This window comes from Mus caroli, chromosome 12 (assembly GCF_900094665.2).
Source record: "Mus caroli chromosome 12, CAROLI_EIJ_v1.1, whole genome shotgun sequence".
Lineage (NCBI taxonomy): Eukaryota > Metazoa > Chordata > Mammalia > Rodentia > Muridae > Mus > Mus caroli.
Window position 1 is genome coordinate 102460056 of NC_034581.1, and position 13024 is coordinate 102473079.

At 51.6% G+C, this 13024-nt stretch overlaps 1 protein-coding gene across 5 annotated transcripts in view; it reads right to left on the minus strand.

Moving 5' to 3' along the window:
- Positions 1 to 10806, minus strand: part of Bcl11b (BAF chromatin remodeling complex subunit BCL11B) — an 89559-nt gene extending 78753 nt beyond the window's left edge. For 3 of the 5 annotated variants that reach the window (XM_021179317.2, XM_021179314.2, XM_029484914.1), the window contains exon 1: positions 9838 to 10035. In XM_021179317.2, coding sequence (XP_021034976.1) covers positions 9838 to 9895 — 58 coding nt within the window. In that variant the 5' untranslated portion in view covers positions 9896 to 10035. Of the gene's footprint in view, positions 1 to 9837 lie in introns of all 5 variants that reach the window. The other 2 variants (XM_021179315.2, XM_021179313.2) reach the window with 1 other exon arrangement.
- Between the last annotated feature and the right edge of the window lie 2218 nt (positions 10807 to 13024).

The window sequence follows — 13024 nt, forward strand, 5'->3', positions numbered from 1 at the left end:
CAGGCGGATATGGGCTGGGCATGTAGTGTGTGTGTGTGTGTGTGTGTGTGTGTGTGTCTGTGTGTCCCTTCTAAGAACTGTACCAATAATGGAAGAAAGAAAAGGGACAGAGCCTGTTGGCCAAGACCTGAGAACAAGGAGTCTGTCCCTCTGGGAACCCTGCTTGCCTGCCCTGAACTGAAGATGTACGTCTGGCCCAGACACTTGCATCTCTCCGCTCCGAATCAACCTCGGAGGACCCAGCCTCTGCTTACACAGGCAGAAAGTCCCAAACGCACACAGAGAGAAGAGACAGATGAATGCAGCCATTCCGACCTCAAACTCTAGAAACTGGCCCCCTCCTTCAACTTCATCCTGTAAATTCAGACTTAACAAGTAAGGCCGAAAAGCGTTCCCCTGAAAAGATACGTGCTTTCCTGAAAAGCTCCGGGCATCAGGCAGCCTGCAAACCATGACTACCTTCAATACACCTCGAGCAGGATAGGAACAGCAGTTGCTAAAATGTTTGACTCGTTAGGAGAAAAATGAATGGACGGATGCAGCCGGCAACTTGCTCAAATGTAAGAGACCACAGGATTGGAGAGGGTTTTCAAATATTAAATTTAAGGCACGTGAGCAAATATATATATATACATACATACACACAAATACAGAGAGAGAGAGAGAGAGAGAAGAGTTAGATTTTCTTTTACAACAAAACCACATTTTATTTACAAGGCTGGGCCTCCTCCCAGCTGGTTAACGCATTTAGAGGCAATGAAATCAGGCTTCACAAATAATAATAGGCATCACTGTTAGTGGAAGGGGAACCCTTGATCCTAAGGCGAACTTCCCCAGTCTCAGCTCCGCTGGGAAGGAATTTGGGACAGAAGACAGAAACGGAGAGGAGCTGTTCACACTAGCTCAGCCAAGCAGCCACCAAACCTCCATCAGAGGGCATTACCTAGCCTGAAAGTCCCTCTGTCACACAGATCCTAGGGCCCTGCCTGCCCTGGTCCATCAACAACTATCTTGCACCTGCCCCTCAGGGAATTCCAGCCAAAAGATCAGCTATCCTCAGGCCATGGGGTGTGTGCACTGCTACACACACACACACACACACACACACACACACACACACAAGTCCTGCACACACATGACTGCAGGCACACACCACACACACTCCTACACTCACATTGCTGCAGACATACACACATATATAGACACACACACACCTACACTCACATTGCAGACACAGACACACAAACAGACATCACACACACACACACATTGCTGCAGACATGGTACATCATGGACTCCTGCCCCCCCCCCCCTTTGCTTCTGGTCAATTCCAAATCTCTATTCTTAATGGCTAACTCACAGTTAGTACTGTTTCAATAAGGTAGGTGGAGACAGTAAGGAACGATTGGGGGTGAGGGACAGGTTGCTAAAACAGTGTGCCGCCAGCGTCACAGCCCCCATCACGATGTGCATGCATGTTTACAAGAAATGTTCAACATCCACCGAGCTCTGCCTCCTCTGACTGGAGACTTTATGCCGGCTACCCAGGAAGCTAGCGACTTGGCCAGCTAGCCCATGCAAAGGGAGCCTCTTGTTCTATTCTGGGTGGACACTCAGGAGGGGCCAAGACACCAAGAGACACAGCAACAGTAACACCACCTACACGGCACCCGGCAGAGCACAACACTTTCTGAGCTCCCATCAATTTTTAATTTATTAGATCCAAGGGAAAACAACCGCCATGGGGGCTGGGAGAGGGCTGATTGGGAGAAAGCAAGAGTCAGTTCTTGGGGAAAAAAAATGATCTACGGCTGGATGACGCAAGGCGCTAGGACGACGGCGGCGACAGCGACGAGAGGTTTTATGAAGTTCTTCAACTGAGGGAATAATGAAGTGCCCAGAGAGGAGATGGAAGCCAGAATGAGGCTCATGCTGAGAGGATTGTCCCTTTGGGGCCACAAAGGGTTAGGTCCCCAGCAGGGACCTCCAAGGACCAAAATAACAAGGTCCAGTACAAGACCTATACATTCTATCCCACCACTTCTGCACTGGCCATCAGCTCCCTCAGAGGGTTTAGAAGTCCTGCAAGTCCCAGGTGTCACTTCCCTGCATTCCCCTAAGACCCTCCAGAAGCCACCTCCCTGGAGGAATAGGGACGGACACACACACACACACACTCCAGGCTGCCACCCTGCCTGCTTTATATGCACACACTACTCAAATTGAAATTTTCACATTTTTTGTTTGTTTGTCAAGACAGGGTCTCTCTATGTAGCCCTGGCTATCCTGGAGCTAGCCCTGTAGACCAGGGTGGCCTCGAACTCACAGATCCACGTGCCTCTGCCTCCTGAGTGCTAGGATTAAAGGCGTGCGCCACCACACCCAACCTGAAACCTTCCCCATTTCTGACAAGTAGAATAAAGACTGAGAGAAATCAGTAAGCTCGGGATGTGAGGACAGACTGGGTTTCTTCTCTAGGAAACTGACCAGGATTGGGGCTGACATGACCAATGTGGGGCATGATAGAACCTAGTCAGCCTGGAGGTAGGGAGTTTCTGAGCCTTGAAGACGTCCTGGCTACAGGAATATCCTCACTTATACAGCCTTGGTTGACAGACTCTAGGTAGGGAAATCCTGTGATGGGGACAGGGGACCCCTGTCTGCACAGACTGTCCTATAACAGCCTCACCTTGGGGAAAGTCAGACCGATTAAAAACAGCCTCTAAACATCTTCTAAAATGCTCTACAGGATTAGTCCAAGCCCCTCCCTCCCACTGCACAAAAACACGGTTCAGGAGGCTAGATCCCCTCAGAACTAAGGAGAGACTAAGGAAGGAATAAGGTAATTCACACTCAGGCATTCTCATAGACCCTCGCCATACCAAAAAGTTAAAATGAAAATCTACACCCGGGACAAATGAGAATGAATCAATGAATCAATAGGCTTACGCTTTGATAAATAAAACAGCTGCCTTTTAAAAAGAAGGAAGGGAGGATAAAAAAAAAAAAAAAAAACATCAACGGTAGAACACCTTCTAAACACATTTGCCCATGACACTGCAAGTGCCTTCCATCTTCAGAGCCACAAACAGGGCTGGCAATGATTTGATATAAGAGCGTTCTCTGTGGCCAAATGAGAGCATTTGTTTTGTTTAACATTTTGGGTTTTCAAAGATACAGGGGGGAGGATTTCCATGGGTACAGCGGAGATAGGTTGTCTCTACGGGGATTCAGATACTCAGACAGCAAGAAGCCCACAAGGGCAACAGCTTCTTCCCACACCTCCTCTCTCCAGGGTAGAAATTTAAACATGACTCCAACTTGGTCTTCTTTCGTTTGCAGCAGTGCCCCTGTCTGAGTACTTCTTAATGGAAGTAATATTGGCACTTGCTTTCTTAAGTCCCTCAGCATGCTGTTCTACAAGGCCTCTTAGAGTGGATCACAAATGTATTTGTAGTTTAGCAGTTCAGTAGAACAAGGTCGTAAAAAGTTACAGCAAAACAGAGGATTTTTTTTTTTTACCCTCTTTTTTTTTACTTTGAAGTTACTTAATTTTGTGTGGTCTGGCATTGCATCGCAGTAAATAGTTCGAGCTGGCTAATTCCACACCCAAGCAAATTATCAGCTGCCACGAAGAATGAGAGAGAGAGAGAGAGAGAGAGAGAGAGAGAACGAAATTCTAGAATATCAGCAACTACACAAAAGACTTGCATATGTCAAAACACCATCCAGAGTCCCCGGAACACAGCTCTGCTCACAATCTAGCACCATTCTGACAGGAACCAAGAGGCCGCTGTGTTCACCTCTCTCCCTAGCACCTGATGAGGGAGGGCACAGAGCTATGCCCACCTGACAGCCTGCTTCCAGCCATTTTTTTTCCAGCACATCCTGGGAAAACCAAGCACTTGGGGTCCACAAACTAGAGGCCTGGGGAACAGAATGTGGGCAAATCTCACAGGTCTGCATGTAGCTCCCCAGGATGGGAGATTTGTGAAATCCTTGGAATCTGCCCCCCTGACAACCCCCTCCCCAGGCAGATCACATGAGCCACGGTATTAGCCGCTGTATGACACAGGACCACCGTCCTCAGCTTTCTTCTCTGTCTCCTCCAGACTAAGCACGATCAAGTATGCCTACAGTTAATGAAGTCTTCAGGGCAGGATGCTCCGCCAGCATCAATACCTTGACCATGATCTTGTGGTGCAGGGTACAGGCCCTCCCCCAAAAAGAGTTAATTTTTCACCTCTCCTCCCCAGATGTGACATCAGCATTAACTTGGGGACCAAAATCCTTGGAGAGTTTAAGCTAAAAGAAAGGCCCAACCAGGCAGCCAAAGAGTCCTTCCTTCATGAAAGAGAGGCTCTCAAAGGACAACGTCTAGCTGCCGGCTGTCCTATCACCCCTTATAATTTTTTTTAACGAATTGAATGTCTGTGTTGGTGTGTAATCACAGTATGGGAAGGACCCCAGATTCTAAGGCAAATGATTGGGGGTTCCTATAAACTGAATTAAAAACAAGCAAGCAAAACAAAGCAAGCAAACAAACAAACAAAAAACAGTTCTCTGTAGGCAACAAGCCGTTGCCCAGACCCAAGACTGAGAGGTCCTACATTCTTTATTTCATAGTTCCCCTGTGTTTGCCTCCACGGTATGCTTACCACTGGCCAGACGCAAACATTGAATGAAGTAGAAACACCATCAGATAAATGGCTGGCCCTCTTCCTCCAGCTGATGACAGCTAAGGCTTTTGTCTGACCTAATTTATTTCTCTTTCAGGTTAGAATAAAGCACTTTCCTGTGTCAGGGCAAGCTCTTCAGCTCATCCTCTGAACTCACGCAGACGACTCCAGTTCGGTGCGCTGTCTACGGATCTCACAAACTCTAAAGCTAAGACATCGTAGATCTAGAAACCCCACCATCAACACATACATATCCCCCGGCACTAAATCACATGTTTGGGGAGCGGTGGAGCATTGTGACATACCATCTATGAAGGGAACTCTCTGAGGTGAAAGGCGCTCTGGCCTCAGCAAGCACACACTGCTTGCAAACAAAATCACCCGCACTGTTTGAATTATGCTATATCGTTAGGGAAAGGGTGCTTGCACCCTTAGTTCCGTGGACTCTCTGTGAAGAAGATGGGATTGAGGGCTGTCATCAAATCGGAGCCGAAAGGATCACCATCTATCAGGTTGTCTTGGGTCCACGACCCCTTCAGCAACAATTCACAGTGGTCCCCCACCCCACCCCCCGGGGAACACTTGCTAAGATGGGCCACCCCTAAAATGATGACAGCTCTTCCCAGACTCCCTAGGTGGACTGTGAATGCTTAAGCAACAAAACAAAATGTTTAGAATGTCAAGACCATGGTCAGACCAAGGGGGAGAAAAACACTCATTCAGGAATAACAATTTTAATTGTTTAAAAAGAAAAGGAAATTGGAGGAAAAGAAAAAACCGCCTCCCCACCTGCCAGGTAAAGAGGGGTTTACAAATCGATGCCAATGGCTTGAAAATAGATTTCTCAAACTTATATTCTCATTTTGTCCTGCACAAATCTCTGCAGGAAAATCAATATTACAACTTCACGCTTAAGACATTTTTGCAGCGACACAAACTGCAGCCGCTGCTGTTGCAGCCGCCGCAGCCCGATGTGCTGATGGACGCGGGTTCCCAGGCACAGCGGCCAAGACACCGCAGCCATGACACGGGCACCGAGCGCCCCCTAGCTGACGAGAAGCGCTAGGCGAGGCTTGGAGCATCAGGCATTTTACCCTTAACCAAAAGCAAATGCTACTGAAAGTTTACTTTGGAAAGTATTTTATCACAGCAAGCGACAGAGAGTGCAAAATGGATGGATAAAGGTGAGGAGGATCGATCAGGAATCAGGTGTGATTAGGCGTTCAAAACCTCCTTGCTGCTGTAGGAAACTGGAGTCCGTAAGCAGACTGTTTTACATGGGTCCATTTCACCTGAAATTACTGTCAGATGCATCATCGAATGCTGATCTTTCCTCTGGCCAAGAAAGAGCTGCTGGGTCCTTTGGTGTTAAGCTGAAGGGTGCATCTAACCATCGAATCCTACCTAATCTTTCCAAGTCTCTCAGGCCAGCTCCCAGGACTGAACCCCAAGACTGAACAGTTGACTCTGGTTTTCTGTTATGAAACACCCTGAAGACTAGATAAAATTTGCCAGAGCCAGGGCTCATGCAGATAGCAGGCTTCCCCCTCCAAACAAGAAACAAGCAGATATACAAAAATCTTTGAATAAGAGAAAAAAAATCTCCTCTGAAAATATGGGGGCTGTTAAAGTGTGCTCATGGTTGTCTTCACTTGGGTGCGAATTACAAATGAATAAAATCAACCTGGCATGACACCTTTGACGAACATGTTTTTATTCTCCCGTGGAATCCGAGCTGCTGACATACCACACTTCAAACGACACGGGGTTCCCTTCTGTGCAAAGGGCAGACAAACTTCACTGCCCCTACCCGACGATGAAAAAGAGAATGAGAAAAAGAAAAGGAAAAAGAAAAAGAAAAAGAAAGAAAGAGGGCCCATGTCCTATAAATTTATCAGAGACGCAGTTTAGTACGATAAGTGGAACATTATAGGTATACTGTACCCTGGGGTTCAGACAATTGTCAACGGAGCCGCCTTTAAAACATACAACAACCACAAAACCCAGTCTGGAGAGGCTAGCATTGAATGGATACAACCAGCCTAACTTTCTGCGGCAAGTCTTGGGTCTCTGGCTGCTCTGCAGAATCACCAGTGCATACAGATTTTGCTATTCTTCCTCGGGAACCTGTTGGTGCGTTATTGAAAAGTTGGCTTCGTTAAGGGCCTGTATAATTGGCCACTCCATTTCACCTCCACATTTCCCTCAGAAAAACCTTTGAGCTTTTCCACGGACCTCAGACTGTATTTCCTTCTGCCTGACCCTGCCTGGCATGGCTGGTACAGGCCCTTCCCTCTGCCTGGCCAGCGGCTGCCTCCTGCGTTACCTCCCTACCACCGTTCCCCAGGCTGATCTGTGTTTGTTTTTCCTAATGTCTGTGTCTGCCCTCCTGTTTGAAAAGCCGCATCCATCTGGGTCAAACATTTTGAAACAAACCAGAAGCCCAGATCTTCTTTTCCAGCTGTCTCCCACCCCCTTAGCTACCTCAGTCCTCTTCCTACTCATCCTGCCTGTAACCGTAACACGCTATGAAGCCCTTCTCCTACCCTAGGAAACATACACCAAGATCAGGGATGCCATTTCTGGTTTCCTAGGCCATCAGTGATTCTAAGTTGCATCATCTCCAAAGAGCCTTTAGCTGCTGCCCCACAGGCCCAAGGCTGCCACCCAACTGAAAACGATCCGCCACGTTTTAGATGGTTTCCTTCAGATCTGAAATCTCACATGGGAGTGACTGCCTGTAGGGGCTGAGATAGCACCTGCTCTGCTGGCCAGTCCTTTTGCAACCAGGCCTCCTGTATCCCCTGCTTCATAGCTAGTCACATTCGCCAGGCCACACTGTATCTCCTGCATCCCTGTCTTACACCTTCTAGGCTGTTTTTCTGAACACCATACCGACCACTCTCCTTGCTTACCCCCCTGAAACAATGCCCAGGCTCCCAGGGTCCCCAGGGTCCCCAGAAGGCAGGTAGACTTGCTCAGCAGCCTGGCCTCCTCTGCCTCTCTTCTCCCCAGCACTTCTCTGCCTTCTCTGCCTCTGCTGCAGGTCAGCTGGCTTTTCCCAGCTGCTCTGAGCAAGGGTGAGACAGAGAACCCATGCATGGAAGGATGTCACACGAAGCACCCCTCACCCCCATCCCCAGACCCAGCTGCCACCAGTCCCTCTGCTCAGAGCTTGTTCAGGATGTCCCAGGGATGCCCAGAGAGGGACAGCAAATCTATCTGCTTTTCCCCTAATACTGCAAATGCTCCAGAGTTAGGGGCTACCAGTTTCTCCCCCTTCCCACCGACTCTCTCCCCTCCTCAACAGACGATTCTAGTAATTATACAGGGGATGGGGGTGGCAGCCAACTGCCTCCCGGACAAATTAGGGTCTGGAAGTGTGGAGGTTTTTAACAACCACTTCACCTAAAGGTAGGGAGGGACTGTAAAATAACCCGTGGCTGCAGCGTACTAAAGCAAGAAAATAAAAGTCAAGTGGTCAAAAGGATCTTGATGAGACCAGGCTCAAATCTGGTTGCAAAATATTTTGTTTTAAATGCAACCAGCAAGTCTCCTTTGACATTACAACACTGGAAAAAAATAAAGAAGATTCCCTTCTCTCCTCCCCTTAAGAGACATCCCTTTCCTAAGAACCTCACTTTAATATATATGCCCCCCAATATAATAATAACAACAACAATAATAATAATAATAATAAACGCACAAATTCTTACTAACGTGTCTGCGGTAACAAAGGAGAGAGGGAACAGCAACAGCTTCGAGCAGATGGCTCCTGTGCTGGGTTGGAGGGGAGGGGAGAGCCCCTTTATATATTTATTTATTTATTTAAATTCTTTAAAATATAACATAAATATTCGGCTCTCGACTGCAGGGCAGCCAGTCCTCAGCGGCGGCCGTCATTCACAGGCTTCTCCAGCTCCAGAGCGGGGAGCCCGGCCCCAACGCAGCGAGGTGAGCGAAGGATTGCAAGATTACAACCTGCCTGAGGTCTCGATGGCACCCAGAGGAAATTTTATTTCTATTGCAATAAAAAATTTAATAAATAAAAAGCAACCGCGACCAAAAAAAAAAAAAAAACCCGCGGGGGAGAGACTCGCGCAGGCTGCGGCCGGGGCTTCCCAGAGCTCTGCAAGCCGACCTCGCCGGTGGCAGCGCGGGGACCCGGCTGGCTCTGGGAGAACTGCGTACCTGCGCCGCTCGCGCTGGCGTTTTCTTTTCTAAATGAACCCAGCTGGGGCGGTGGAAGCTGCTGAGTGTCTGCCCTGCTGCCTGACTTTGCAAGCCCCTCCACTTGCTTGAAATCCGGTGGATTTGCACCGCGACCTGCCTTGTTTATATAGATAGGGAAGATGAAAGATACAGAGATAGAAAGATGGATAAGAGGGTGATAGGTATTTTCTTCCCTTCCTTTTTCTTTCTCTTCATTTTTACTGTTATAAGAGCATCCCTTTTTTTTCCACACTCATGACTTTTTTTTTAACTCGTGGTGGGGATTTTTTTTTCACCAACCCAAAACCTCCCCCCACACCTTTTTTTTTTTTTTTTTTTTTTGGGGGGGGAAAGAAGACAAGACCGTCCCAGGAGACGGAGGTGGGGAAATGAGGAGGGGGTGCTCCAGCACAGCAAACAGCTGCGCAGCTGGATTCTTTTGCAAATAGCGAAAGGAGGGGAGGGGACGGCGGCTTCGGAATCCTAGCAGCGGCGCGGTCGGCGCCCAGCCTGGCGGGGCGCAGCGACAGGGAACCCGAAGCCCGCGGCCATCCCTTTCCCCTGCGGGTCCCCGGGTCCAGGGCGCTCTCGGGGCTCCGTCCGCCCGCTCCTCCGAGCGCGGACCCACGCGCTCGCCAACTTTTCCCGGCTCCCCCTCCCCCTCCACTCCTCGGCCCCCTCCCCCTCCTCTCCAAACCCCGCCACCAGCGCCGCCGCCGCCACACACGCCGCTTGGAGGGCCGAGCGTCCGGCCGGGCTCGGCGCGCACAGCCGCCTGCAAGCCCGCGCGCCCCCTCCCCGGCCCGGAGCCCGCGGCGGTTGCCCCCGGCTGCAGAGAAACTTTCCCAGAACCCCACGCTCGGCCGCTGCTCCCGGGTTGGTGTCCCCAGCCCCGGGCGCCCGGAGCCCCAGCCGCCGGCCCTTCGCGCGTGCGGCAGACACTTACGCGTGATGAGTTCCCTCTGGGACAAGTGCTGCGGGTTGCCCTGTTTGCGGCGGGACATTGCCCCGGCATCTATTCTGGCATCGCCCGGAAAGCTGCACAGATGCGGGCCGGGGAGGGGGTCTGAGCCGCCGCCGCCGCCGCCGCGCCTCCTCCTCCGCCCGGGTTGGTGCCTCTGCCCTTCCTCTCTTCCTCTTCCTCCTCCTCTTCTTCTTCTTCGTCTTTATTTTGCTCTTTCTTCTGGGCTGTGTTTTTGTTTTTGTTTTTGCAAAAAGAAAAAAGAAAAAGCCAGGAAGATGGCTTGCTTTAAAATAGAGAAAAGGCTAAAATAAATTATAAAACTGCTGTTGCTCGCCGCTGGCTGGCCGGTTTCTTTAAAAATATATTCTTTTGGAGGAAAAATATCTCTCACACTTCTTCAAAGTGCTTGGCCTCTTAGACTTGTAAATGTCTTCTTGAAGTTACGCCGGGTTTTGCACCGGCCTCTGACACTTTTCTTTCGGGGTCTGGTAGGTGGAACGCGCACTTCCACCCAAGGGGAGGGGGGAGGAAAAATGCAAACAAATTTCAAAAAAGCCAAAAAAAAAAAAAAAAAGGCAAAGAAAACTTGGGGACTTGTCTCGTACCCCCTCACCCCGCCCCCTCAAAAACCCAAAAGCAATGAAAAACTGCCTTGGTTCGGCTCTTTCTGGGTTTTCTGCGCGCTGCCTGCTTTTTTTCTTTCTCGGAGGCTGACCCCTCCGAGGCTCTGGGGGACTCCGGGAGCGGCTCCTTCCCGGGTCACCTGGCAGGCTGGCGCCGGCCGGAGGGGCTGCGGGTCCCCGCGTGCGCTCCCCAGCACTGCCCGGCGCCGCGGGCCCAGGGGGAGCGGGGCTGCGGGGCGGCTCGCCCAGTGCGCCCGGGTCGGTGCGGGCGTGGACGGGAGCTATAGATTGCAACGTGAAGATGGCGGAGTCCGGGTTCTCCGGGAGCTCTCGGTCTCTCTGTGGCTGGGGCTGCCTCTGTACAATGGGATAAAATTCAAGTTCAAGTGCGGACGTGACGTTTAATCTGCTCTAGAGACAAAAAGACCCAGAGAGTCGGAGCACTGGGGGCGACTAGCGGTGGCTTTTTAACATTGTACCCTGTAAGAGAACAAGAAAGCACACACCGAGACACGCGCGCGCGCACTCACACACACTCGCCAGTGCGCACACCCGCAACCCAGGCCGGCCGGCCACACGTGCAAACTACTGTTTTTGTGAGCTGGTCTTATCACCGAGCACCGGCTGCGCAAAAGAAGGGGGGGGGGTAAATAAAATAAAATCTTGTCCCCACTCACTCTTCCTCCCCCGGGAGCCGGACTCCCTGAGAAAGGGGGCGGAGTGCTGTGTGAGTAACTGAGGTACACTGAGTCCAAGCAAGTCCAAACCCACCCACTCGAGAAAGAGGGCTGGAAACCAAGGGCTGGGGGAGACTGAGGCGACAGATACAATTGTTTTCCTTCACTCCCAAGAAAAGTAGTTACAGTTGGTTTTACTTATTTGGGGTGGGGAGCATTTTGTAGAAACTTCCAAAAAGTGTCTCCATATAAACCGTTGGGGGTTGGTCGTCTTAAGCAACAAAATTAATGATACTGAGGGGCACAGTCGGGGGTGCACATTTTGTTTGAATCCCATTCCAGAAGGGTTCTTCGCCCTTCTGGGCCCCATTAACTCCTAGGGGTCAAGCATTGCCCCGCCCCCACACCCTAGTCTCCTTGGGAAGCACGCGCTAGAGGGACGGGTTGGGGGCACTCCACGTGGGAGAAGTCTGGGACTCACAGACCCAGAAGTGGGCGTGGCCAGCTCTCGGAAAGGAGGGTGCCTCGGAGCGGCGCCCCCCCAATTCCCTCCGTGAAATCTCTGCAACCTGGAAGTCGTCCCCCTCCTCCACCGCCGGGGATCGGACTTGAAATTGCTTGTCCGACCGGGAAGGACAGAGCCGCCTTGTCAACCGTTTGATCTCCAGCCGGCCAGGACAAGGGGAGTTGTGGGGGCCTGCCCGTGGCCCGGGGACAAGGCCAGGCTGCAGTCCCGAATGCACCGCCCCCTCCCGGCGCTCTCCTCCTGGAGACCAGCTGGGTCTACTGGATAACCTGGCCTCCCGCGCTGGGCGCGCCAGTAGGCTGGACCCCTCTCCCTTCCCCGGCGGCCAGGGCGGGTCGGGGCCTGGCTGGGGCTGAGTTTTGCGGTGAGCCTGGCTGCACCACCCTCACTCCGCCTCAGGCCCGGCGCCCCGGCTTCAGCCCAGGGATTGGCGAGGCTGCAAGGCCTCCAGGCGAGCCGCCTCTCCCGGGGCCTGCTCCTCAGGGGGCACCTGGGCTTTTTGTTCATCCTGAAAGCCATGGGTGGGGCCATGGCACCAAGGAAGAGTCGTAGTGCTAGGAGCAAGGAAAGAAGGATCTCTCTTCCCTTCCCACTTCACCCAAAACAATCTCTGTACGATGTGCCCCGGCTTGCAGTTTCCAGCGCTCATGGACTGCAGGGTCTACCGACCGAGGCGAGGTTGAGATGATGCTGATTAGGGGAGGGCTTGCACCTCCTTCCGCAGGCCGCGTGTAGCTGCCTACCAACACACACACACACACACACACACACACACATGGGCACCTCTCCACGTGGTCCAAAGTCTGGAAGCGTCTCCTCTCAACCCATCCCGTCTCACTGGAAAAAAAAATTCTAGGAAAGTGGCCGAAGTAGGAAAATAATATAACCCACACCCACCCTTTAATAAACTTCCCAAGAAATCCATAAACTGCCCTTATTCGCACACCCCCGCATCAATTTGAAAGATCAACTAGCCTTCTGTCTCTTAGACTCGCAGATGGGAAGGAAGGCCAGAGAAAGGTACAACTTTGCCCAAAAACACACAGCACATCAGGGGCAAGTCTGGACTTAAGACGCTGCGCCCTGACCAAGGCAGCCTGCCACCATGGGCGCGAAATTTAAACACGTGGCCCTCACCTTCTGGGGGAGATGGCTACAAGGAAGGGGGAGCGAGCCAGGGGCCCGGGTCGAGGGAGGAGAAAGAGGGGCTCTTTCGGAAAACAGGGGGCTTAGGGGTCCAGGAGTCAGCTGCCTGCTCGAGCAGGGTGGGACCGGGGACAGGGCAGCGGGAAGCAGCGGCGGCAGTCCGGACTGACCCCAGCAGGTCCTCCCCGGACCACGCG